The sequence below is a fragment of the Candoia aspera genome, chromosome 6, assembly GCF_035149785.1.
Source record: "Candoia aspera isolate rCanAsp1 chromosome 6, rCanAsp1.hap2, whole genome shotgun sequence".
Taxonomy (NCBI): Eukaryota; Metazoa; Chordata; class Lepidosauria; order Squamata; family Boidae; genus Candoia; species Candoia aspera.
In genome coordinates, this window is record NC_086158.1 from 6,073,917 (window position 1) to 6,098,766 (window position 24,850).

At 46.2% G+C, this 24,850-nt stretch overlaps 1 protein-coding gene across 2 annotated transcripts; it reads left to right on the plus strand.

The window, feature by feature from the left end:
- Positions 1 to 1,492: 1,492 nt before the first annotated feature.
- Positions 1,493 to 24,850, plus strand: ABCF3 (ATP binding cassette subfamily F member 3). Of its 2 annotated transcripts, none has more exons than XM_063306340.1 (21): positions 1,493 to 1,605; positions 4,532 to 4,679; positions 4,958 to 5,037; positions 6,387 to 6,439; positions 6,890 to 6,987; positions 8,120 to 8,242; positions 8,634 to 8,900; positions 9,015 to 9,095; positions 9,786 to 9,845; positions 10,145 to 10,201; positions 10,586 to 10,608; positions 11,516 to 11,571; positions 11,706 to 11,906; positions 13,993 to 14,069; positions 14,978 to 15,022; positions 16,613 to 16,745; positions 18,051 to 18,139; positions 19,113 to 19,204; positions 20,460 to 20,592; positions 21,921 to 22,008; positions 23,665 to 24,850. In XM_063306340.1, the coding sequence occupies exons 1-21, from the start codon at positions 1,530 to 1,532 to the stop codon at positions 23,821 to 23,823; spliced, it is 2,139 nt and encodes a 712-aa protein (XP_063162410.1). In that variant the 5' UTR covers positions 1,493 to 1,529; the 3' UTR covers positions 23,824 to 24,850. The 2 variants fall into 2 exon arrangements, with proteins under 2 accessions (XP_063162410.1, XP_063162411.1); XM_063306341.1 differs by lacking the exon at positions 1,493 to 1,605 and adding an exon at positions 2,843 to 2,889.

Consider the following 24,850-nt stretch of genomic DNA (forward strand, 5'->3'; position numbering starts at 1 on the left):
TGATGGCTGAAAGTGAAGAGGAACTGAGGAGCCTTATGATGAAGGTGAAAGAAGAAAGTGCAAAAGCTGGCTTGCAGCTAAACCTCAAAAAAACCAAGATTATGGCAACCAGCTTGATAACTGGCAAATAGAGGGAGAAAATATAGAAGCAGTGAAAGACTTCGCATTTCTAGGTGGGAAGATTACTGCAGATGCTGACTGCAGTCAGGAAATCAGAAGACGCTTAATCCTTGGGAGAAGAGCAATGACAAATCTCGATAAAATAGTTAAGAGCAGAGACATCACACTGACAAGAAAGGTCCGCATAGTTAAAGCAATGGTGTTCCCCCTAATAACATATGGCTGTGACAGCTGGACGATAAGGAAGGCTGAGAGAAGGAAGATCGATGCTTTTGAACTGTGGTGTTGGAGGAAAATCCTGAGAGTGCCTTGGACTGCAAGGAGATCAAACCAGTCCATCCTCCAGGAAATAAAGCCAGACTGCTCACTTGAGGGAATGATATTCAAGGCAAAACTGAAATACTTTGGCCACATAATGAGAAGACAGGACACCCTGGAGAAGATGCTGATGCTGGGGAGAGTGGAAGGCAAAAGGCAGAGGGGCCGACCAAGGGCAAGGTGGATGGATGATATTCTAGAGGTGACAGACTCGTCCCTGGGGGAGCTGGGGGTGTTGACAACTGACAGGAAGCTCTGGCGTGGGCTGGTCCGTGAAGTCACGAAGAGTTGGAAGCAACTGAATGAATAAACAACAACAAAACCGCGCAGAGTCATTTTGAGAAGGGCAGTATAAAAATATAATAGATAAGATAGATAAGATAAGATAAGATAAGATAAGATAAGATAAGATAAGATAAGATAAGATAAGATAAGATAAGATAAAAATGGGTTGCTGCTGCCTAATTCTGAGAAGCCTTTTTGAACTGCCCAGTCTAGCGTAAAGCTATGGATTTCCTGGTGGTCTCCCATCCAAGCATTAAGCCTGACCTGGTTAGATAGATGGAAATCAACCAAGATGCTGTTATCAGAGAGTCGGGCAGCATACAAATTTTTTACTATTATTATTATTATTATCTGCTATGCCAAAGTCTCTGACTTACATTCAATTCCTGATGACTTCATGGGCATGCTTATTTTTTTCTTGCCAAGAGATTTCCCATTGTCTTATTCCACCATGAATTTCCCAGTTTAGCCAATAGCCCTGGGCTTTCCTAGTGGTCTCCCATCCAAACTGACCTTATTTGGCTTTTGGAGATCAACCAGGAATTGCCACCAGCTGCGATATGAGCAGAGATACACACAGAGGCCTCGTCTGGTTATTAAGGTTGATGTCCACTAAGCCACTTTGCTTTGCGCTCCAAAGGAAGCAGGGCCTAAGGGCCGCCATTCCGCCTCAGCCAGCCTCGGTTTCCCAGAAACCTCTGCGCCGGCCTACGGCCAACACGGAAAACTACATTTTCCAGGAAGCACCGCGGTAGCCAACGCTGCAGCCGGCGGCTGAGGGAGGAAGGCCCAGCGGCCGGGCTGCCATGGCGGCCTCCTGCGCGGAGATTTTGCGGAGGGAGTTCCCGGAACTCGACGGAGAGATGTTCGAATACGTGACCGGTGGGTGAGGCTGCGCCGGCGAAAGGTTGGGGGTCTGGGGTCGGCCTGGGCCTCGGCTTCCCGTTCCCGCGGTGGCTGTTCCGGCTTCTGGGGAGGGTTGAAGACTGCGAGGGCGGTGGAGTCTCCCAGGCGCAGCTGGAAGGGTCGCTTGGGCCCCTGGCGGGCAGGAGGGACCGCTTGAACATCGCACGATGGGCCCGGAGGATCACGAGATTCCTGGATCTCCCCCCCTTCCCCAGTGCATTGGTACCTCCTCTTGGAAGCGTCGCCTGTATTCGACCCTTGTGGACAGCGCGTCCCTGGACTCGTCCATGCCTGGAATGGGGGGGGGGGCTTTTGCTAGGTGAAGCGCTTGTTCTCCAGATCAGCGAAGGTTTGCGCTTCCCAGCATATTACGAGCAGCCTTAAATTAGGCAAAGAGGAGAAGCGGCAGCAGCTTTTTCTCCAAGCTCAACTCCTGGTAAAAGCACCTTCCAGTTGCGTTCGACTGCTAGCAACTTCGTGCACGCGTTCCTGAGATTTCCTAGTGGTCTCCCATCCAAGAAATCTAACAATTCATCTTCCTGGGACATTTTTCCACTTGGGACTATTGGGTGAAACTAAGGGCTTGCAGAAAAAGCATTGCATTTCAGAGCCTAAAAACTGCCTGTTTAGATTTAAAACTCTAAATGACAATGAGCCAACTTCCCTCTTAATTATAGACTTTCTACCTATAAAGCAACATTCTCTGTTTCAAAAAGCAATTCTGGAGTTTGGGCTGGACTCAAACACCCCAGAAGATGTCAATATCAACGATATGTCACTTACTTAGAAAATACATAGCCATGTCCAGGAGAAAGGTAAGCTCAAGTTTGTTTTATACAGGAGCTTGACTCTGGATGATTTCATGGACATAGCTATGAAGTTTTCTTGCCAGCAATACAGAAAATGATTTGCTAATGCCTTGTTCTGACATGCTTCTTCAACTTCCCTGTCCTAGGCTGCAGCTGTCGTATTCCATCCACATCAGCTTGACTCTGTTAGTTTGCTCAACCCAAGAAAATCTGTATCTTAATCTCTGTCAGTTTCCCTCCCAGCATGTCCACAAGGTCTCATGTTGGGAAATGCTGCTCAGAAGTGGAAGATGTGGTTCAGATTAGAGGCTGCCCTCCTTTCAACAGGTGTATTGGGAAATCAACTTCTGTAACCCCCCATTCCAGCTATCTTGCTTGGAAATTGGTTTAAAATATATTTGAGTAATTGTTGGGAGTGCTGTTTGTGGGCAAGGGTCATCTTATGGAAAGAGTTCATTTCTTCTGTTAACTTTTGGTTTGACATCAGGTCTCACAACTCTTAGCAGCTGCTCTCCAGCCCTCTGAAATATGGAGATAATAGTACCATCTCACACTGTCGGTCATACATGTGAAATGCTTTGTATATTCAAAAGCTCTGTATAAATGTAAGCAGATAGTAGCTGGATACTTATACAGCAAGTCCAATATCTTATTCCAGAGTAGATGCTCTCACATATTTTTAGCCCGTGACCTCTGTAAGAAAAATATGAGCACCAGTGTGAAAAGCTCATGTATCTATAAAGGAGGACATGCTATAAAAAAGCATATATGTTTTTAAATTGAATTGTTCCTTAATTATTGCTGAGTCTGTATTTTCATCTGTCACTCTCAGCTAAGTATTGAGCAAATTGCTTTTCATATTTCATTTTCACCCATAATTCAATATGTGTTTATACTGAAGTAAGTCTCTTTTATTTCAGTTAAGTTTCTGTTGAGATGAATTCAGGGTACTAAAGCCTTGAGATGTTGCTTTTTGTTTCAAGAGATGGATCCTGTCCTTCCAGGCCTGGCATTTGGGAATGATAAAACACTTTCCCTCTTCTTCTTGTTTCCCTTCCAAAGTTTAATTCTGAGTCACTCTGGCAAGCCATTGTAGGGTATGGATCAGCCAAGGCCTAGGTGAGGCTCTGTGGCTACAGCTGCAAGGTGTGCCATTTTGTGTTATAGTAGGAGACATCCCACGTAGCTAAACTGTGGCTGAAGTAACAGCATATGCATGGTCATATCTGTTTAACTCTGGATTAAATAACTGTATGAGCTTCTATTTTATAATTAGTATTGTAGTTTAAATCTGCACTGTAAGATGAGAAGGGGGAAAACACTATTGTTTAACTGAGATGTGAGCTAACCATGTAAAGTGCTGAAAATAATTTCAGGGCCTATAGGAGGGCAGATATTCGTTTGTTTGTTTGTTTGTTTAATATGTGCGATAAATATATTGCTTGTCTGCTGGCACATCTTTTCCAGAAGTGTGCAGATTCTTCTCTGCAGTTTCCACTTGATCCTGGGAAACTTCTTTTTTTCTTTATAAGACTATGAATGGCTGAGGATGAAATGTGGCAAACATTTCTTGAAAAAATTAAAACAGTGTATTTATTGCTTGCGGGTGATGGTTCCCATATGTTCACTGAAGCTTGGCTACCATGCTTTATTGCGTTGAAATAATGGGAGTTGTAAACCAGTACATCTGGAGGCAGCAGGTTCAGGAAGTGTGGGCTAAGCAGTTACTCCCTGGATTTAATTCACCTTCTTTCTTCCCATCATCCCACCCTGCTCTATTGCCATTATTCCCAATATCAGAAACAAGATGCACATATAGATGAGCAGCGTCTGTGCCAGTGAGGGTTGGCAAAATGTCATCTGCAGGGAGAATGGGATTCTTTCCCTCTTTCAAGCATTTTGCTAACTAAGCCTCTAAAACAGTGTTTCTCAACCTTGGCAACTTTAAGACGGGTGGACTTCAACTCCCAGAATTCTGGCTGGGGAATTCTGGGAGTTGAAGTCCACCCGTCTTAAAGTTGCCAAGGTTGAGAAACATTGCTGTAAAATTATGTGGGACTCAGCCTTGCATTAACAATTGGTTTCCTTGGCAGGGGTCCTGCATAGCGGCAGCTCAGATTTTGAGTCGGTGGATGATCTGTTTGAAGCTGTGGGTGAGCTCTTGCAAGATGTGTCCCGCGACTCCAAAGATGATGTGGACATCCGTGCAGTCTGCCAGCGTATGTTCAACACCCTTCACCTGTAAGTTGACTCTTACGCAAGTCAGATTTCACGTGTGATTTTGTGCATAAAGCAGCCACTAGAGATCCAGGTTCCACCAAGACCCTTTGGGTACAATTTTAGAACCCAGGCAACATTTATATGTTATTTTAATTAAGTATCAGGGGAGTCAGTGCACTTGCTGTTGTTGCACTGGCTGAACGATCATCCCCAAATGTGGGAGGGGTTCACAGTAATGGGATGAGGTGACCGGGGAAGAATCTGGAGTTTCTTAACTAACCACTCTTGTATCTGGACAGGGAGAACGAAAACTCTCCGAGCAGCAGGCAGGTGCTCCTGGATGCCCCAATTCAGCTTTCTAAGATCGCTGACAGTTATGGTGAGTAGTGCAGCAGTGAAGCTGCTTGCCTTTATAGGTTCAGTACGTAAGGACCCTGAGGGATCCACCCATTTCTTTACCAGTACCAACCAGAGGTCAATGAAGGCATGTAGTTTCCTCCTTTTAGGACTGCATGCCTTGAAGAGGATTCCAAAAAAAGGCTTCATGGAAACCCTTTTCAGCCCAACCCTTTTCAGGCTGCCAGATAAATTTGGGGCGGTGGGGGGAGATACAGCTTCTTTAAAGAATCCATTCATTGATGTTAATGGGACTCTTAAAGCAGCAGCACTTTTTTTCAGGTTTGTACAGAGGCCTTAACGAAACTTTAACGAACAGCACAGGGAAACTATGCTCACGTGAGGTCCAGAGCACTTTTTCACAGTCGTGTTCAAAATGTGCACAGCTTTACTCCCTCCCAAGTGCATCGGATGTTCGGTGGTGGATTGCCTCTGCATCTGGCAGTTCTTTTGATAGAATCTTAACTTGTCTTATCCCCCTTCAAAGCCACCTGAACTCAGGACAACCTTTTATCGTGGTTATGATTTTGTGACCATTGAGTTACAACAGCAGCAGCCCAGCTTAAAACAGTTCTAGCTCTTTATCTCCCCACCCCTTTGTCCTGTCCTTTCAAACCCAGGAGAGAAAATTATAGCAATTCAGAGCATGAAGATCCGGTTTCTTCCTGAAGGAACCTGTGCAACGTTTGCTTGCAGAGGGATCCTGGAGAAGGAGGGGGAGCTTTGTGCAATATGCAGCCAGGCCCCCTCCTCCAAGTCTGGCTTAATGAACAGCCTGTGCAGTACCGAGTGTGGTACAAATTGGGGGATCTGGGGAGGAAAGATCTTCTGAATTATAATGATGGGAGACCTTTCTCCTTTCTAGAGCAGATTTAGAGGACTGCATGTTAATTATTTTGAGGAAGAGGAAGCCATGAGAAAGGCTGGTGGGTTACCTTGCAGTGGGTGAAAACTTTGTTCCCACTTATACCAGAAGTGGAGCACTGTGGCTTCAGCATGGCTGGGAAGAGCAAGCTCTGGAAGTGACAAGAATTATAGTGTGTGTGTGGGGGGGGGGGAGTAGGGAAAATCTTTACACAGATTTTTAACACACACACACTCACTCACTCGGTGTGGCTGCCATGTTTCAGCATGCCAAAACTGGAAACATTGGGGTATGATGGAGTTGGGTGATCTGTTAGTTAAATATCTGATATGCTAAATGCACCAGTTAATGGAAGGTTCCATATTTATTGCATATGCAGCCTGGCACGTTCTTAAAGAAGAAGAGGGAAAAGGGTCTGAATTCATGCTGGGATTCTTGAAGCAAGAAATGTCTTCTGTTGGTTTCAGATTCTAACTTGGACCTGTTGCCAGGATTGCTGTTGAAGAGAGATCAGACCTCGGTAAGGGCACCAGAGCAGCAGTTTTTGTTACTGTTGATCTCAAACAATTGAGTCGGCGTAAGTTTCAAAGCTGGATCCCTCCCATTCTGGAGCAAGGTGGGGAAACTCTTAGTTGCACCGGCTAGTATGGCTTGTACTGTGGGATGCTGGGAGCTGTAGTTCAAAACCATCTGGAGACCCACCAGCTCCCCACATTTGCTTTAGAGCCCCATTAAACAGCTTTTTTTTGCTGTTGTGCCCTGGCCCTTTTATCCACAGATACAGAATTCAGTTATGTTGACATTCTTGGAATCTCAAAAAAAGACCACAAAACTCCCAAATCAAACTCCTTGTTAAAAGAGCAGACCAAGTACCTGCCTATCCTCTTCTTCTCCCTTCCTCTCACATCTTCCACCTGGCTGCTGGTGGGTACCTCTGATGTTTGCTTCTTGTCCACTTCCTGCGTTGCAGATGGTGAATGCCAAAAAGCTGGAGAAAGCCGAGGCCCGCCTTAAAGCAAAGCAATGCAAGAAGCAGGAGCGAGATTCCGTCAAATCTGGGAGCCCGTTGTGAGTGAGGGATGATCATCTTGGGGTGGAGGGTTATCTGCTTCTCAGAGTTGGGGAGGGCTTGCCAAGGGTTAATTATAAGAACCAGACTCAATTTCCTAATGACTTACATAAGTCTTTCCACTGATTTCAGGGAAGGAAGTGGAGGAGATCAGGGTGGGGCTGGCATAAAGGAGAATTAAATTGGAATAGAATAGAACATAACCTCATTTAGCAACTGCATTCCAGTCAAATAGAATTGTACAGGAGCTTGGCACCCATCCTAACCCAAGGCCTGGGGCAAGAACCAGGTTTTGAAAGACTTCTTGAACTTCATCAGAGCATAAGCCATATGAATCTTTTGGGGCGGGGGGTGTTGCAGAGGGCAGGTACCATGACAGAGAAGGTGCACTTTCTAGGTCCCTATAGATGACACTGTTTAATTGAAGAGACCAGAGAGCACCTACTCTGGCTGATCATACAGGATAGCCATAAGTGTTCCCTCAAATTAGCCAGTCCCTAAGCCATAAAGGGCCTTATAGGTGGTAACCAGCACTTTGAATTGCACCTGGGAACCAAGTGGCAACCTGTGCAGTTTGCAGAACAATAGAGCCAGGGCATGTCCATTACCATCCACTCTGCCTCATCCTGGACCAGCTGTAACCTCCAAGTGCTCTTCAAGGACTGCACCATTGCAGTAGTCCACTCAAGGTAATTAAGGTGTGAGTGACCACCTGGAGGGGCTTCCAGTCCAGGAATGGGAGCAGTAGGTGTACAAGATGAATCTGTGCAAAGGTCGTCTTGGCTACAGTTAACACCTACTCTTTGAGCAGGAGCGGCACGTCCAGAAAGCTCCAAACTACACACCTGTCTTGAGTGGGGAAGTGTCAGGATTAAACTGGCATCAAGACCCTCACAGCTTCCAGATACTGGGACAAGACACTGATGACATCACTTGGGTAGCCCAGGGTCAAGATGTATAATTGGGTATCATCAGCATACTGAGGATACCTGATCCCAAGCCAACAGATGACCTCACCTAGCGAGAACTGCATTATTGCACATGGGGAAACTGACACTTTCCATATAACAGGAAGAAGCATTTGCTCTCCCTTGTCTTAATAGTTCCTCTTGATTTTGTGCTGGACTGCAGGGTTCTTGAAGAAGCATCTGCCAGCCAAGCTGCCAGTAAGAAAGAGAACCGCCTAGAGATGTCAGGCAAGAACAAGTCCTACGATGTGCGCATTGAAAACTTTGATGTGTCCTTCGGTGAGCGGTGAGTCTTCAAGCTATGGGTTACGTTATATAGCATCTCAGAATTGGCAATTTAGACTTGTTTGGCATAACCCTCTAAGCTAACTCATGGTTAGGCCTAGCATGATGTTCAACTCAAACGTCATTATAGGGGGAAGACGTTAGTATTTGTGTTGAATGGATGTGAGCATAGAAAAGGATTAATGCTGGATTGTGAAAAATTATGGTGCGCATCTAGGTGTGGGGTGACTTTCTAGACAAGTTGCTCCATATTCCTGCAATTGTACTCCACCTATCAGGTCCAGTAAAGTTGTTACCTGACATGGCACAAGTGAGGTTTCCAAACATCTGTCTCAAAAACTCCCCATTGTTTTATGCGCAGATTAAAGTTGTCCTTTATTCTCCTCTTTCAGGGTCCTCCTCACAGGTGCAGATCTGAACTTGGCCTATGGACGGCGCTATGGCTTGGTAGGCCGGAATGGGTTGGGCAAGACCACGTTGTTGAAGATGATCGCCAGCCGTAATTTGCGCATCCCCTCGCATATCAGCATTCTTCACGTGGAGCAAGAAGTGGCAGGGGATGATACACCAGCCCTGCAGAGCGTGCTGGAATGTGACACGGTTCGTGAGGGCCTGCTGAAGGAGGAAAAGGAGCTGACTGCCCGGGTTAATTCTGGAAGGTAACCTTGTTCCCAGGGAATGCTCTCTAACTCAGATGCAGGCATCCTCTGGAGCAGAGCTGGTTTTCCTTGGCTGTCTACAAACTACCATGCTGCTTTTCTGTCTCCTTCCAGGGGAGTAGGCACAGAAGGCGCTCGACTGTCAGAAATCTATGCCAGGCTAGAAGAGATTGAGGCAGACAAGGCCCCAGCAAGGTAAGGTGAAACTCGTAGATACAGCTCTGCATTTACATGCTTGGTTTTCTGAGAAACTCCTGGCAAAAGTGCAGCTGAATCGCAATTATCCAGGTCTAAAATAGCGAATCCTGATGCACAGAAGTCTGTGGTAATTTCCCATTTGGCTGGGAAAAGGCAGCCTCTTCATCAACAGAGAGTAATAAAATTCCACTAAGAACTCAAGTCTCCTAAATTCTGAATGAAAATTGGCTGCTTCTCTGGTTCTCTCAGGGAAAGAACATTCATCCAACATCAGCAGAATGGACTTCACATCTTCCTGGAGTCATGGTTTAGGATGCTGTAGAAGGGCAACCCGGCTGCCAGAAAACCCTCTTAGTTGCTTTGGCTTTTCCATCTATAGAAACACCAGGATGAGAAAGAGAGGGGCTTGGTGAGGGACCACGAGGCTGTCCAGTCATCGTGCTTTGAGGGGTCATGTTGAGCTGCTCTTTCTCCTGCTTGTTAGTTTTTCCTTATCTATTTGATATGCTTTTGATGAAGGAAGAACTTGTGGCTAGTTCCCCTAGCTGAATACTTACCCTTCCAATCAATCCTTATTCCAAGTTCTTACAGTAGTCCGTGCTTTTCCTAAAGCCTTTCATACTCTCTTTTAGTCCTATCCAGATTCTGGAATCGAGGAATTACAGTTACTCTCCTTTCCTCCTACAGAGCGTCTGTTATTCTGGCTGGGCTGGGTTTCAGTGCAAAGATGCAACAACAAACAACCAAGTAAGTGGGCTTTACCCAAGACTGAATTTTGCCCTTCTGTGATTTGAACTATGGGATCCTAGATTTTTTTTTTCTTTTTGATCTTGCCTACTGCTAGGTGCTGGGACAGAGGGGCGCTTCCAGAGATAGGAAGCCTGGTAGCTGTCCCTTCACATTACAATTGTGATAGAGGGGGAAGTGAACTTGGCCATCTCTGACACCAGCCCTTGAGAAATGTAAGGCGACCTTCTGTATCTACAGGCAAACTGGTGTCCATCTGGCCCAGAGAAACTGATTTCTCCTTTATTCCTTCCCCCCAGAGAGTTTTCAGGAGGTTGGAGAATGAGACTGGCTTTGGCTCGTGCCCTTTTTGCCCGGTAAGTCCTCAAGGATCTCTGTTCTGCTCAAAATCCTTCCCAGAAAATGTGTTGATAATAACGACGATGGAGTAAAACCTAACTTGAATTTTTAATCCCAGTTAATTGTGTTGAGGAAGGATCTAGAACAGTGTGATGGTTGTGATCCTCTAGCTATTAATTCAGAGACTCTTATTACAAAGTCTCTGAATTATAATCAAAGGATATAAAAGGATATAAAAGAGTTCTTTATTAATACAAGTGATCATTTCCAATGCAAAGACTAGACTGAGAAATGCCTACGCAAAATGGCAGTTACATCCTCCATGTAACTGTACTAATAATGATTGCTGTACTAATAATGTTCACATCTGTCTCCTCTTCTGTTGATTTTAATGTCCTCAGGCCTGACCTTCTCCTGCTTGATGGTAAGTCTTTTCTGGAAATATGTGGGAGGAAGGGAAGGGGTGGAGCAGACTACTCAAACCCACTTCAAAGAATCCTCCAGGGAATGCTTATGTGGTCTTTTTCCTGCACCCCTGGCAGCCTCCTGATTTTCAAATTGCTCTGACCCAGGGTTTCCACACAGCCATTACTCAGAATTCTGGGAGGTGAAATCCACACACTTCCAGCATCTGGAAGTCGCCAAGATTGGGAAACGTTGCCAGAACCATTTTTGCCTGATTTATTAATATGACCCACTAGGATGGTGTGACCAATTTTCTTGCATTTGGGAGTTGTCAGAGAGATACGGCATCCGTGGCACATGCAGGCCAGAATTTTAAGCCTATATTGTAAGGGGTTACTTTGAAGGCTTAAGCCTTGTGGACAATTAAGACACCCATTTCACTTTGATTGGTACAATTAAGACACCCATTTAGCCCAGTAACCCACCACCCCAAAATGGGGAAAATCAGCCTAATTTGGAAGGAAGGTTAAAGAGGGGAAGTGGATCCCTAAATCTTTGCAAGGTTTTAGGCACCCATTTCATCACGTAAAACCTTACCAATCTCCACCAAAAAACTTTGGTTCTGCCTGCTCCATAAAGTATTTTGCGAGTGTTATGAAAGAGCTGGCTATCTCTGTGTTAAATTAACTCATTTCCTTTGTTTGGTTTGGATCATGTTCATGGGGTATTAGAACTGTTGAGGCATTGTTTCTTCAACCTGTTTAATTCAAAATTTGGCCATTCCATCATGAGCACTGGGCAGACCCAAGAGACATTTTTTTTAATTTTCCCCTGTGAGTTTTGTCCAAAGGGGCTGTGTGCTTAGCAGTCACCTTTCTATGGAATTGCCTCTCATGGAAAAACAACCTCTTTTCATTCACTTCCAGAGCCAACCAACATGCTGGACGTGAGGGCGATCATCTGGCTGGAAAATTATTTGCAGGTTTGTTCAAAGTTTGAAAGCCAGAGATGTGCCATCCACAGTTGGGCAGGGGTTAGTTCAAGGGAATTAGCTTGGGGCCTTTGGATCTGGCTGAGGCCTTAATCTTGCCACCTTTTGATTCTGGGCCCTTCTAGACTTGGCAGTCCACCATCCTTGTAGTGTCGCACGATCGGAACTTCTTAAATGCCGTGGCTACAGATGTCATCCACCTGCACTCACAGCGGCTTGACAGTTACCGTGGGGACTTTGAGAACTTTGTCAAGATCAAGGAAGAACGGCTGAAAAACCAGCAGCGTGAATACGAGGCCCAGCAGCAATACCGGGAGCATATCCAGGTCAGAGAGTGGTATTGTTAGTGGTGGAGCTGATGCTGATCCAACGATGCCACATGAGCAGCACCAGGAACAGGTCTTTAAAATAAGGCTTTTTATCCTGCGCACTAGACAAAAGAGGGGCTGCCTCTTCTCAGATGCTTCCCTCTGTGTATTATGTAACCATCATCTAAAGACAAACCAGGATTTTTTCCTTAAGTGTGCAGATGAATGAAGTTCTGATGGATTTTACTTTATGCCCGAGTTTGCACAGTGTGCTTAATGTGGCTCTCAAACGTGGAAGCTCCCTTTAACCTCAGTTAGATTTTTGAGGCAGGGTGGATGGGTAGCTTAGCATGTGGTGTGGTTCGTTGAATCTGCTCTTCCAGTGAGAACATCTTGGGAAGGTCTGTTAAGAGCCCCCCTCTATCTGAAGTGAGGGGGCGTGGGCAAGAAGACAGACCTCCTCTGTGACAGCCCCTGCACTCCCCTTGGAACTCCACCATCGGAACGCCATAAAGCTTCTGTCCTTGTGTTTTCTGTAATATCTTTAGAAACAGATTTATTTCGCTGGGCCTTCAACCCTGGTTAGTTTTACCAACATCCATCTTGGGGGAGGGTTGATTGATTCGTTATCAATTATTTATAATTTGGGTTGCTAGAGTTGCTTTTCTTATTTTAATGTGTTACAATTTTCCCAGAGTCTTTTGAGTTGGGCACTCTTTACACAAGAGTGTAAAATGGATGTGGGGAGAGGGGGAGAGAGAAAGCGAGCGAGAGCCCTCAACACATCTCAGTGAACAATTCTCCATCTTGGAAATGTAGGCCTTTATTCGTTTATGGTGAGAGCTGATACTATCACAGACTTAGTGCTAAGTCTCCATAAGATGGAGAAGAGGCTTTTATAACTCTTTTCCATTCTGTTCCAGCTATGTTTTAGGGGGAGATGGGCGGTGATAGAAATGTGAAAAATAAATAAATAAATATGCCTGTGCCTCCATTATTAGTACAGGCCAAAGACTTAGAATTTTTTGTGCACCAGCAGTAAGAACATTATAAATAACATTTTGAATATTACAGCTCCGCGTATACAGAAGATACTTTCTTCAGCCTCCGCTGCGTATCATCCCAATGCTCTGGTTTGCTTTCAGAGAGGGAGGGGAGATCTGATTCATTTCTTACCGTGTTCAGTTCACTTCAGGGTGTGCAGTTTTGAAAAGCCCTCTATTCCAAACCCCTATGGCACACTCACATAAATAAACTACAGGTAGTCCTCGCTTAAAGGGACGCGGTGGCGCTGCGGGTTAAACCGCTGAGCTGTCGATCGGAAGGTCGGCGGTTCGAAACCGCGCGGCGGGGTGAGCTCCCGTTGCTTGTCCCAGCTCCTGCACACCAAGCAGTTCGAAAACATGCAAATGTGAGTAGATTAATTGGTACCGCTTCGGCGGGAAGGTAACGGCGTTCCGTGAGTCATGCTGGCCACATGACCCGGAAGTGTCCTATGGACAACGCCGGCTCCAAGGCTTTGAAACGGAGATGAGCACCGCCCCCTAGAGTCGGACACGACTGGACTTTACGTCAAGGGAAACCTTTACCTTTACCTAGTCCTCGCTTAACAACCATTCATTTAGTGATGGTTCGGACTTACAACGCTGTTAAAAAAGCAACGCATGGCTGGAACTCACACTTACGACCATTGCAGCATCACTGCGGTCACTTGATCATGACTTGGGCGCTTGGCAAGCGCTTCACATTTATGACCGTCACAGCGTCCCATGGTCATGTGGTCACCATTTTCAACCTTTCTGGCTGGCTTCTGGCAAGCAAAATCAATGGGGAACTGTGTGATTTGCTCAACAACCATGTGGTTAGCTTAACGCCCGCGGTGATTCACTTAACAACCACCGCAAAAAGGTCGTAAAATCGGGTCAGATTTGCTCAACGACCGCTTCACTTAGCAACTGAAATCCTGGTCCCAGTTGTGGTTGTTAAGCGAGGACTCCCTGTAGTTTGGATCGTTGCTTCAAGCTTTGTTTGCCAGACTGTGTCTCTGCAACAGCAGCTGCTTCCTCCTGCATATGTGACTCGGCTTCTCTCTTCTCCCCCGCAGGTCTTTATCGATCGATTTCGCTATAATGCAAACCGGGCGTCTCAAGTTCAGAGCAAGCTAAAACTGTTGGAGAAGCTGTGAGTATCCAAAAGAAGAGGAACGTCCAGGCAGACTGTCTAGCTCTGTCCACGGTTTGATAATTGCAGGACCTGCAGACCGAGGAGCCGTTTTGGAGCCATTTCTGAAATGGTGCCCGTGTGCCGTTGGGACACGCGCCAACATGTCCCACTCACGTTCTGCGGCATTCGTCTCGCCATTTGGAAACTAAAACAATACTTTGCTCTGATTAGCTCTCATTATTTGGATGTACTTCTTGGTGAGGGGAAGGCTGCTCCTGTGACAAACTTCAGCCCCAGTTATCTCTCAATCGTTATTTCACAGTTATAGTGACAAAGCAACCATTATCAACGGTATTATTGCCAATGTTTACCCCTTTAAACCTGACTGTAACGGACAAATATATCAACAGGATGCTGGTAAACATAGGGAAACCTGGGCTGCTTGTCTCTATTTTGAGTGATCTTGATTTTAGGTTCCACCAACTCAGCCAAAGGCTGAGAATCTCTGATCCAGAAAGCGCGAAATAGCCAGATGGCGGGCTTTAGCCCAATAATTTCCCTTTATCCCTCTTTCGCTTCTCCCCATGGTTACGGGTTTTGAATTTTTTAGAAAATTCTTCCCTCCCATAAAAGAGGAAATAAAGAATAGCTCAGGTGACAGTCTAAAGCGATTTCCATACTAAGCCAAGGGAAATTGGCAAACTCCTCCTCTTTCTGTCTCTATAAGACAGAATTTAAAAAAACTTATCCTCCTCTGCAAGTTATTTTTTTTTTTCCTATTTTATAACAAAATCCACAGGGAGTAGTTATGGTGGTTCTCAAGGCCTCAGTCTTGAGAACTTACCTGCTTCTAAATGTCAGCAGTTGGATATTTGATACCCATCCCTTATTGCTACAAGGCTGATTAGTCTCTCTCTTTCTATCAGGCCAAAACTGAAACCAGTGGACAAAGAATCTGAGGTGATAATGAAGTAAGTGAATCTTAATAGGCACGAGGAAGCCCGGCATTCTAGCCTCATAGGGAACGAAAGACTTAAGTCTTCTTACCCACAAGCGGACCCATTCTCCTGTCGGCCTTCTCAGACTCCGTACAGGTAGTCCTCACTTAGTGACCACGCATTCATTGGCCATTTGAAGATGCAGTGGCACTGAACGAGTGATGCTTGCAAATGGTCCTCAAGGTTCCAGCTGTCGCAGCATCCCACAGTCACGTGATGGCCATTTGCGGCAGTCCCTGCCAGCTTCCCACAAGCAAAGTCAATGAGGAAGCCAGCAGGGAAGGTCACAAGTTGCTCCATTAAGTCTCCCCTGCCCAGCAGCAGCCGCTCCCAGGCCCCAAATCGCTCAAGCGCGCCGCTGCACCACACCACCCCCCACCCGGCAGCAGCCACCCCTGGGCCCCAAATCGCTCACATGCTGCTGCAGCTGCCCACGCACTCTCCCTCGCCCGGCAGCAGCCATCTGCCAGCCTGCTTGCGAGCCGCCTGGGGCTGGCTTCCTGAATGCCCGTTCTTGGTCTTGCAAATCCTGTGTGGTCAATAACTTCCAGTCATAGCTAGTCAGTCAGTCTAGAAATGCACAGTGTATTATCAGTAGCCAATGAGTGCATAGACAGCTGCACGTTCAGAAGCTCTGTACCAAAAAGTACCTGCTTTCTGTTCAGACTGCTGGCCCTGGTATGTTCAAGTTAACGGCAAAACTGTTTGTACCAGATGCATCTTTTCTTCTCGGCTATTTCACTGATTTCCTTGTAGGCCTCTGAAGGCTTCACATCCCAGTAAAATACCCGTGGAAGGTTTTGTCAAAGGCTTTTTTGAATGCAGGATATTTAAATATCTTCTGGCTGCATGGAAAGACAGTAAATGGTCCACATGTTCTTCACTTTGGCCTTTTCACATCCTCCTGGCCCAGTGCTGCTGCCAAAGGCTGAAAAGCTCTGCAGCGTCTTGTCTCGTGGGACAGTCATTCTGTTCACACAACTCCTCTAGCAGACTGCAGTGACGGTTCCTTGTAGTACGAGCAGTATCCTAGCGATCTAGTATAACAAAATGTGGACCTAGGAAATGGAGAATCTCTCATTTGAACCTGGCCTCTGCTATGAGCTCCTTCGCCAAATCGCCCAGCCTCTGCATCTAATTTGCAAGATGGAAACGATAATGCTGGCCTGCCTTACGTGGATTTTATAAGGATTGAATCAAGTTAATTCAATATTTGATAAGTTAATATCCCAGCTTTTGTTCTCCTGTGGCAACGTCTAGAATTCCCAGCCCGTCCCCCATCTAGGTACTGTCCAGTTGTAGGACTGTTTAGCTTCAACAGAATGGCAGTATTGTGCACCTTAGATCATACCTCTAAGTAATGTCTGCAGTGCATACGCATTCTTACATTAAATACAACATTTCTATAAATGCAGTTGCTATGCATTCCTACCACATTACGTTCTGCCTAAGGCAAAATTAATGCAAAGGTGATCCTCCTGATCTAGTGGAGGGGATGAGGACCCTTTTGGCCACTTCCGTTTTTGCTCATTCCTGTGACCCTTTTTGTTTCCCCCCTTGCAGGTTCCCAGATGGCTTTGAGAAGTTTTCTCCTCCCATCTTGCAGCTTGATGAAGTGGACTTTTACTATGAGCCCAATAGCTATATCTTCTGCTCCCTCTCTGTCTCTGCTGACCTGGACTCCCGCATCTGTGTGGTAAGATAAAATATTCAGCAAAAGGTTAACTACATGGGAGCAATAAAGCATTCTCTACTACAAACAAAAATCCAGCCCTTCAGCAATTGTTTTGTATCAGTGGATGGACCGAGAAAAAAAGAAACGCTGCAAGTGTTTTTAACAGAAGAGCCTAATAAGAACTGTTGCTATGCTCTCATCAGCTCAGTAGGAAAATGTATTGTCCGTATTCATACAGCATGCTTAACCTGGTTACTGAATTAACCCACTTCTGGAGTAGCACAATTCAGTGAGCATAAATAAACCAACAGGCATAATACCCTAAGCCACAAAAAAGCAACCAAAATAAACACTAACCAAGCTTTGCAGGGTGTGGAAATGCAGCCCATAGCTCTTTAATGGACTCACGTAAAGACAGCCCTCCTGTTTGAGCTGTGGCACACCCAGATCAAGACATACTAGTAAAGTAAGAATTCCATTTATAGAACAATATTTTAGCCTCAAAAACCCGACCAGTCGGTCAGTCTATCCCAGACTGTCATTCTTTTTGAGTTGTAAAAGGGAATTTTCTCATGTAAACTGAAGCACTAGAGAGGACATCACTGGAAAGACACACTGAGATTCTTGGCTTGTAAAAGCTTGTGTTCAACAGATGCTAATTCAGTTCACAGGGGTCCCAAATTATTTGAGCTATGTATTAAGAATCATTCCCACAATTGTAAAGGAAGATTCGTGCAAAACTAGCGATGTTTGAGTTTTGTGACAATAAACAGCAAGAATGTGGCTGGCATGTGGCAGCTTGACCTCCATATTTTTTTCATAGAAACTGCAGGTGAGGTTGCTTAAAGCTTGACAGTTCTGCCTGAACTTAAGTAGTTTATCCCAGATTCATTAACTGCCAAATACACTTAGCTTTACTTTAACCTATGTGCACCATGTCTGGCATACTACCTAAAGTCTTGTATTTGGGGACCTACTTAATTTTAGCTTTTGTTAACCAAAAAGCAAAAAAGGAAAGTGCCAGGCTGTATAGCATGATTGCGTGGCAGTGTTTAACCACAGCACCATTTCATTTGGCCACAACAAGTTCTTCAATGTCAGGAATTAGTACCTGAATTTGCTACTGCTCCCCTCTTCCCTTCCCATCCTTTTCTACCATTATTTGCAAGTAAGCTACTCTGGGCATTTCTTTGACTAAAAAGCAGACTAAGAAGGCTGTAAGTAAATATACAGACATCAACGTTTTTTCCCCTTTCCCTGAGTTCTCGCATCCTAAGATAGAGTTTGGGAAGATGTTTCTGTAAGTTATATATTCTTTACTCCTAGGTTGGAGAGAATGGAGCTGGCAAATCTACCATGCTGAAGATCCTGATGGGAGACCTAGCACCTGTGCAAGGGATTAGACATGCTCACAGGTAGTTTTCAAACCAGTCAGGGAGCATGGCAGAGATACGGTGGAACGGGAAGGAGAGAACACACTGTAGAATATTGCGAACTTGTTGCTAAGTAACTCTGGCAGTATCCTAGGTTCCTGCGGTGCCTGTGCTTTGTGTTGCTTTCTATCTACTTTGGAGATACGTTTTTAATCTCTCTGCAAAGATGGGAATTTTTTGCTAAAATCTCAGAACCTTGACTAGAATAGGGGTCTTGAATTCACAGGCTAAAGGCCACATATAGCCCATTTTGTGCCCATTTTGTGCAACATATGCTCCACTTTGAAGCACCATCACAGCTCAGGCCAGGGCTTATCAGCTCACCACCAGTACAGCTGGACAAAGCTACACCAGGAGCGCATGCTTTTTCCTGCAGCTCCTTCCTTCACTAGGGGAGGTGGGCTACCCCGAGCTTGCCAATGTTTGCTGGGAGATACAGCACTGCTGCTTCTTACCTCTGCCCTTCTTTCCTGCCATTCTGTCTCACTCTGAGGGCTGCAGAACACAAGGCCCTGAGCAATGCCAGCCTTGTCTCCTCCTCTTCCCCCACTCCCCATACCTCTACCCCCTCAGCCAGGGTGGGCAGAGGGAAGCCACCAGGAGGGAGGATTGACCTTGGAAAAGAGGCAGCCCTTTGCTGTGGTCAAGTGATCCTGGGAGAAGATGCAGAGGCTTTGAAGAGTTATAGATAGACGTGATGTCAGCACGCCATGTGCACCAAAGTCCCTTTCTGGAATTGATCCTGAAATGCTCCAGAGCCCTAACAGAACAGTGATAAGCAGTAGATCTCCTTAAGCAACAGAAGTGAGGTTCAGTTTGTACTTCTTATTCCCTCCTTGACAGCCAGGGGAACACATTTATCTATCAAAAGAGTAAGTTATTCCTTCCGCTAGGCATTTTCAGCAATAGGCCATTTCAAACTCTGGCGGTAACAACGGTTTCTCCTGCCTGGCAGAAATCTTAAAATTGGCTATTTCAGCCAGCATCATGTGGATCAGCTGGATTTGGACATTAGTGCCACAGAGCTACTAGCAAAAAAATTTCCAGGTAAGCTACCACACGCCCTTTCACGGTTTGTTAGATTTCAGCTCCCACAGTCTCATAGCCCACATGACCAAGTACCTGTTGTCTACTAGTAGTTTGCCAGGAGTTAGTTAACAGTCAGAAAACCTTACGTGCAATTTTCCCCCACCCTGCTCTTCTCACTGGACACTGAAGATTAAAGACAGTGACCTGAGTTTATAACCTCATTCTAAGACATGGATTATAGCCAGAGTTTATTAAGCTACACTTGGCAGGGTTCCTGGAACACGGTAAGCCAGCAATAACTTTCATCCATTCATGGGCCACACTGGGTTTTGTCCAGCACGTCAAAGGCCATTCTCCAGAAGCCACCAATGTTACGGCATTGGTCTTAAGGCACCTATTTTTCCTCTTCACGTGTCATGCTCCCCGATAAAACCTTCCCAGAACATCTGATTGGACTCGCATGCATGAATGAAGTCAACACGTGTCAGACCTTGCAAGTCAGTAGAAGGGAGGGGGCACAGTCAGGAGTGAGAAGGCATCACGTTTGGACTCTCGTGCCCAAGGTCAACTGGCTGAGCCATTGTAGACACCTGCAAGAGACTGGCATGAACTGAGGGAAAGGGGGGCTGCATACCAGAGCGAGGGAGGGGAATCTTCTACTCGTTGGGCTATTTAAGTCCAACAAAGCATGGGAATATTCATTCACAACTTTTTTCGCCATTCTGTACGCTTCTTCCACTAAAAGACTTCTACTGGATTTACGTATGAATTGGATTTAATGGTAATAGAGGGTTGCAGTTATCACATCTCGTCTCTAAGAAACAGAAAAGGGGTGGGGGGGATCTTTGTTTTTTGCTCATCTATTCTGAATGAGCTCTGAGAGGCAGAGAAAGGATGCCGGTGGGCCCGATAGGCCCCCGGGTCCCACTTTTTGTATCTCTCTGAATAAGCCACAAATCATGGTCTACAGACTGGCTGGATTCATACCATTGTGAATAAATTTGTCCATTACGGTTTGTAAACCACGGGGCGTGGGCCTTTATGTCCCAGCAAAACGTGTTTAAAACAACGCATTTTAAGATGCTGCATGAATCCAGCCACAAATTAATGTTCAAAATAGCGTTTATTTTAACTCCCCTAATCCCTCATCCGCATGGCCAGTAGCATCCCCTAATGTGGCTTCCCAGTCACAGATGGTTCTTGGTTTAGCTATCTTGCCTAAAAACTTTCTAGGCATGAGTTTCACGCTTCTCTTTCTGCCCACGTGATCCAGGGAAGACCGAGGAAGAGTACCGCCATCAGCTGGGGTGCTATGGAGTCTCTGGAGAGTTGGCTGTCCGCCCTGTTGCCAGCCTGTCGGGGGGACAGAAGAGCAGAGTGGCTTTTGCCCAGATGACCATGCCTTGGTAATCCTGCCGTTTTTTCTTGCATTACTCGGGTCCCCCAAGTGGGGGAGATGGGCAGTAATAAAAATATGCTAAATAAATAAATTACTCAGTCTGGGGGTGACTTTGTAGTCCTTCTCATGGAACAGAAGCATCCCTATGACTTCCTTGTGCCACCAGGTAGAAGCATATCGTGTCAGGGTCAGTCTCGCTTCGCAATAAGACACAGACTCACTTAATGGGTATTAAGGATTTCTGGTTTATTGGAATGGTGGCTGACAGAACGAAAAACGGGAACGGGGGTGTGTGGTGTGGAGGTGCCCCTTTTATACCCTCTTGTAGGGCCCCGGGCTCCTCCACCCTCTATTGTCCCAATCCCTCTTGATGGGATCCTTGATGGCTGCATGGGCGTTTTCCCGGTGTCTGTCTTCTCTTGTCCTCTTGATTCTGGTGTGCCCTCCGGGGCACCAGGTGCGGCTTATCTCTGCTCATCCGATGTCCTTCTTTTCAACTGTATATGGGTCCCTGGGTGTGGGTGCTTTGGGTGCTTGTTTTAATCCCTGGTTTAATTATCTTCTTCCTCTATTCCTTGATGATCATGATCTACGTTGTGAGGCTCTTTGTGCCTTGCAACGAGGTCATGACAACCGTGACTCTTGTGAATAAGAATGACGGGGTCTTTGGACCTGCATTTTCCACAGCCAAGGCACTTGGACTCCACCTGAGCTGTGGCCTGTCTGCCCAAGATGAAGGCTTACATTTTACCACCTTCCTTCCCAACTTCCTTCAAGGAGACGGTCACAGTGTTTTGAGAATCTCGGTTGATGGCCAGTGGGGGTCTTGCATTCATTGGGTTGGGCAGCCTCTGGGATTTCTTGTCTCCCTAGGATGAAGGGTCAGGACAGCAGGCTTGTTCCCTGGATAGGGAAGGGCAGACCCTCCCATTCCAGGAACAGTGTGTTCCAAACAGTTCTGGAATGTTCTGCTTCTCTCCAGATCTCATGGTCTGGCTGGTATGGTGGTGATCTGGCACTTTTCTATAAATTAGCCTTCCTAATTCGAAGTAGTTCGAAGTATTCTGAACATGGTCTGGCCCCCAAAACAGGCCTGTTCTACCCAGAACAACATCATGTGGAACATCACAAGCTGCTTCCAGAATACTAATTCCTGGAAAAGTACCAGCCCAGAATGAGCAGATAGATCAGGGCAGAAACTGAATATTCCAGACCTCTCCAGAATGTTGCATATCTGTAACAGCATTTTGCCCATGCCTGATAAATATGGACGCTTCCTTTGGAACTCCTGCAGAAGAATCAGATTATTGTGATTGTAATTTCTTTTCCTCCTAGTCCCAATTTCTATATACTGGATGAGCCAACAAACCACCTGGACATGGAGACCATTGAAGCTCTCGCAAAAGCACTCAACAAATTCCGGGTAAATCTGCAGCGTTGGCTTTGTACAGCATGTTAGCAGCGGCACGTTTAGTTCATTCTTTTCTTGTAAATTTTAGTTTTGGTGGGGGGAGAGGCGTGGATCGATAATAGGTCTGTACCTGGGATTGGATCCCCAGAAGACGCATCAGATCGTGTAGCATCTGTCTGCAACAGCTTAAAGCAGCCTCATCTTTTTCCACCTTGGTACAATCTGTCATACAATCCTGAGGAAAGGCACGGCTGCTTTAAGGTGCTGCACTTAGGAGCTAAGTTCACACTGCAAAGCAACATTTGAAGGTTGAATACAGAACACTGCATAGCCCTGTTTAGTCATAACCAAATCCCATGCCGTAGTGTTTTTTTCTGAAACAGATGGAAGGGCAAGTGGAAAACTGAAGTCATCAGAGCAGGCAGGGCCAAAGGCTGTCTTGGTTTTTTTGTGCATTGTCTTGCACAATGTTTCCCTTTAAAGCAGGCGTGCCCAACCCGAGTTCCACATGCGGCCCTGAACAGCTAGTAATGTGGCCCCAGGGATGAAGAGTAAAATTAGAATTAAAATTTCTGACAAACACCTTGAGAACTCACTGAGAATGGCAACCACTTTCATCGAGCCAAACACTGATGCATTAGTTTCACAAAAACAGGGTCCAATATCCCAGTAGTTTTACATTGCCCTCTTTTTAAAATTTTATAATAAAAATATTAAAAAATAAATCAAGTTTTATTACTTATATGCATTAACTATATTATATATTTTACATGTGGCCCAAGACAATTCCTCTTCGCTCAGTGTGGCCCAGGGAAGCCAAAAGGCTGGACACCCATGATTTAAAGCTTCCCCAAAATGGGACTATTAGCCCAAGGTTTAACACTCTGTAAGTTGTCCCTGAATGCTTAGCCAGTGGAGTTTAGCCCAGCCTTCCCCAAGATGATGTTCTCTCTACGTGCTGAAATTACAATCCCCACATTTTCCAAGCAGACCAGAAAATACCAGGCTGGGGATGGCTGGCTGAGCTTTTATCATTTTTTGCTCTACTGTATGTTGAACATGAAGGTAGAGATGCCAAATCAACTACAACACCTGGTGACTTTATGGATGCACCCGTGTAGTGTTCTTCTCAACCATCTGTAAGTGCAGCCTAGAGATTATAGGTAGCTCAGGGTTAGAGCATCGGGTTGTAGGAGTTTCCAGCTTGGGTTTTTATTTGCAGAGATGTCATTACAGATGTTGCCTAGGCAGCTGATGAACCATCTGCAAATGAAAAACCCAAGCTCAGAGAATCCCCACAATCCAAGAGTCTGTAGGTGGTTTGCCCTTGCCAACCTCTGGGATGTTTGTCCAATTTACCAGTCGCATCTAGTCTATAGCCTGATATTCCTGGAGTTCTCTCATCCAAGTCCTAATCCTACTTAGCTTCCAAGCTCAGATAAGGCCAACCAGCTGTTGTCACCCGCTTAGGAGTTTGAAGATCATAATGCAGAGCAGGCCTTCAAGTAGAAATTCAGTTACTGCCAATGGCAGGGAGGATCTTAATTGTATTAAGAACCAAACAGCAAGAAAGTTGTGATGAGGGAGCAGGAGAGACTACTAGCTAACTTTGGAGCCTAAGCTCTCCCCGGTTATGATGTGAGGCTTCCTTCCTCCCTCTTGTTCTAGGGCGGCTTGATCCTGGTTTCCCACGATGAAAGGTTCATCCGGTTGGTGTGCAAGGAGCTGTGGGTGTGCGGGAACGGCACTGTTCAGCGTATTGAGGGAGGCTTTGATGAGTACAGAGACATCTTGCAGGAGCAGTTCCGGAAGGAAGGTTTTCTATAAAGCCAGGAGTGCCCAGACTGCGTGCGTGAGCTGGTGGGGAGCACACCACACAGCAGCCCTCCGCTTGCCCGACAGGGTCGCAGGGGATTCCACTGCCATTGGGTGAACATTGGCTGTGCCATCTGCTGAGCTGACCTTCCTTCCCCAAGAAACCAGCATCTGCTGGGGACTGCAGAAGAGAGGAAGAAAGGAACCGAGTCGCCAATTCTGCTGCTCGATCTGTGCCACGTCTCTGCTGGGCAGGGACCGAAGGACCGCAAAGGGAGAGGTGGGGGCATCCAGGGCTGTTTTAGTGGAGGGGCAGTTGGGGTGGGGAGGAGAAGCTGCTGCTCCCAGTAGCCCCTTCTCTCCCCCTGCCTGTTTGTAGAGCCGAACCCACTGCCGAGGAATGTAAGAAGGCTTCTGGGTGTCGGATGCTGCTAGATGTTGCACATGCAGTAGCTCCTCCCAGAAACGGGGCGGAGCTCCAAACCATCCCTTTGACGCTGGCAGGGTGAGGACCCTTCCTTTCCTTCCCCCTGCCTTTTGTGAAGAGGTGCGGCCCCTCCAAGCACCACTCGAGCGCACAAGCCAGGTTCTCTTGAAACGGCTTCTCTCTCCATGGCGTGGCCTCAAAGGTCCCTTTCTTTCCCACTCAGAAGGTGATGCTTTCTGTATGCTGATAGGAGACCCTCCTCACCACTGCTCTCAGATGTGATCTTGAAATGAGGTAGACGCAGTACAGACAGTCCCACGATGCAGCGTGCCGGGTGGTGGAAATGCAGCAGCTTCTCCTCTTCTGCCAGAAGGTGGTGGCCGTGGCTCTTCTGTTTGGGGGCTTATCGCTAAAAGTGGCCCACGTGCCCACATTAGTCTCCCGAGTCTCGAAAGGCCTACACTCCTTGTAGGACTAAGTTCTATCCCAGCTAACGCACCACGTCTTGATAATAACATTAAGGGGTTTTACATTGCAACATACACTTTCAACCCCCTGTTCATCAGCACTGAGATCACTGTGTAAATAAAATGGGATCTCTCTGGTCTTGGA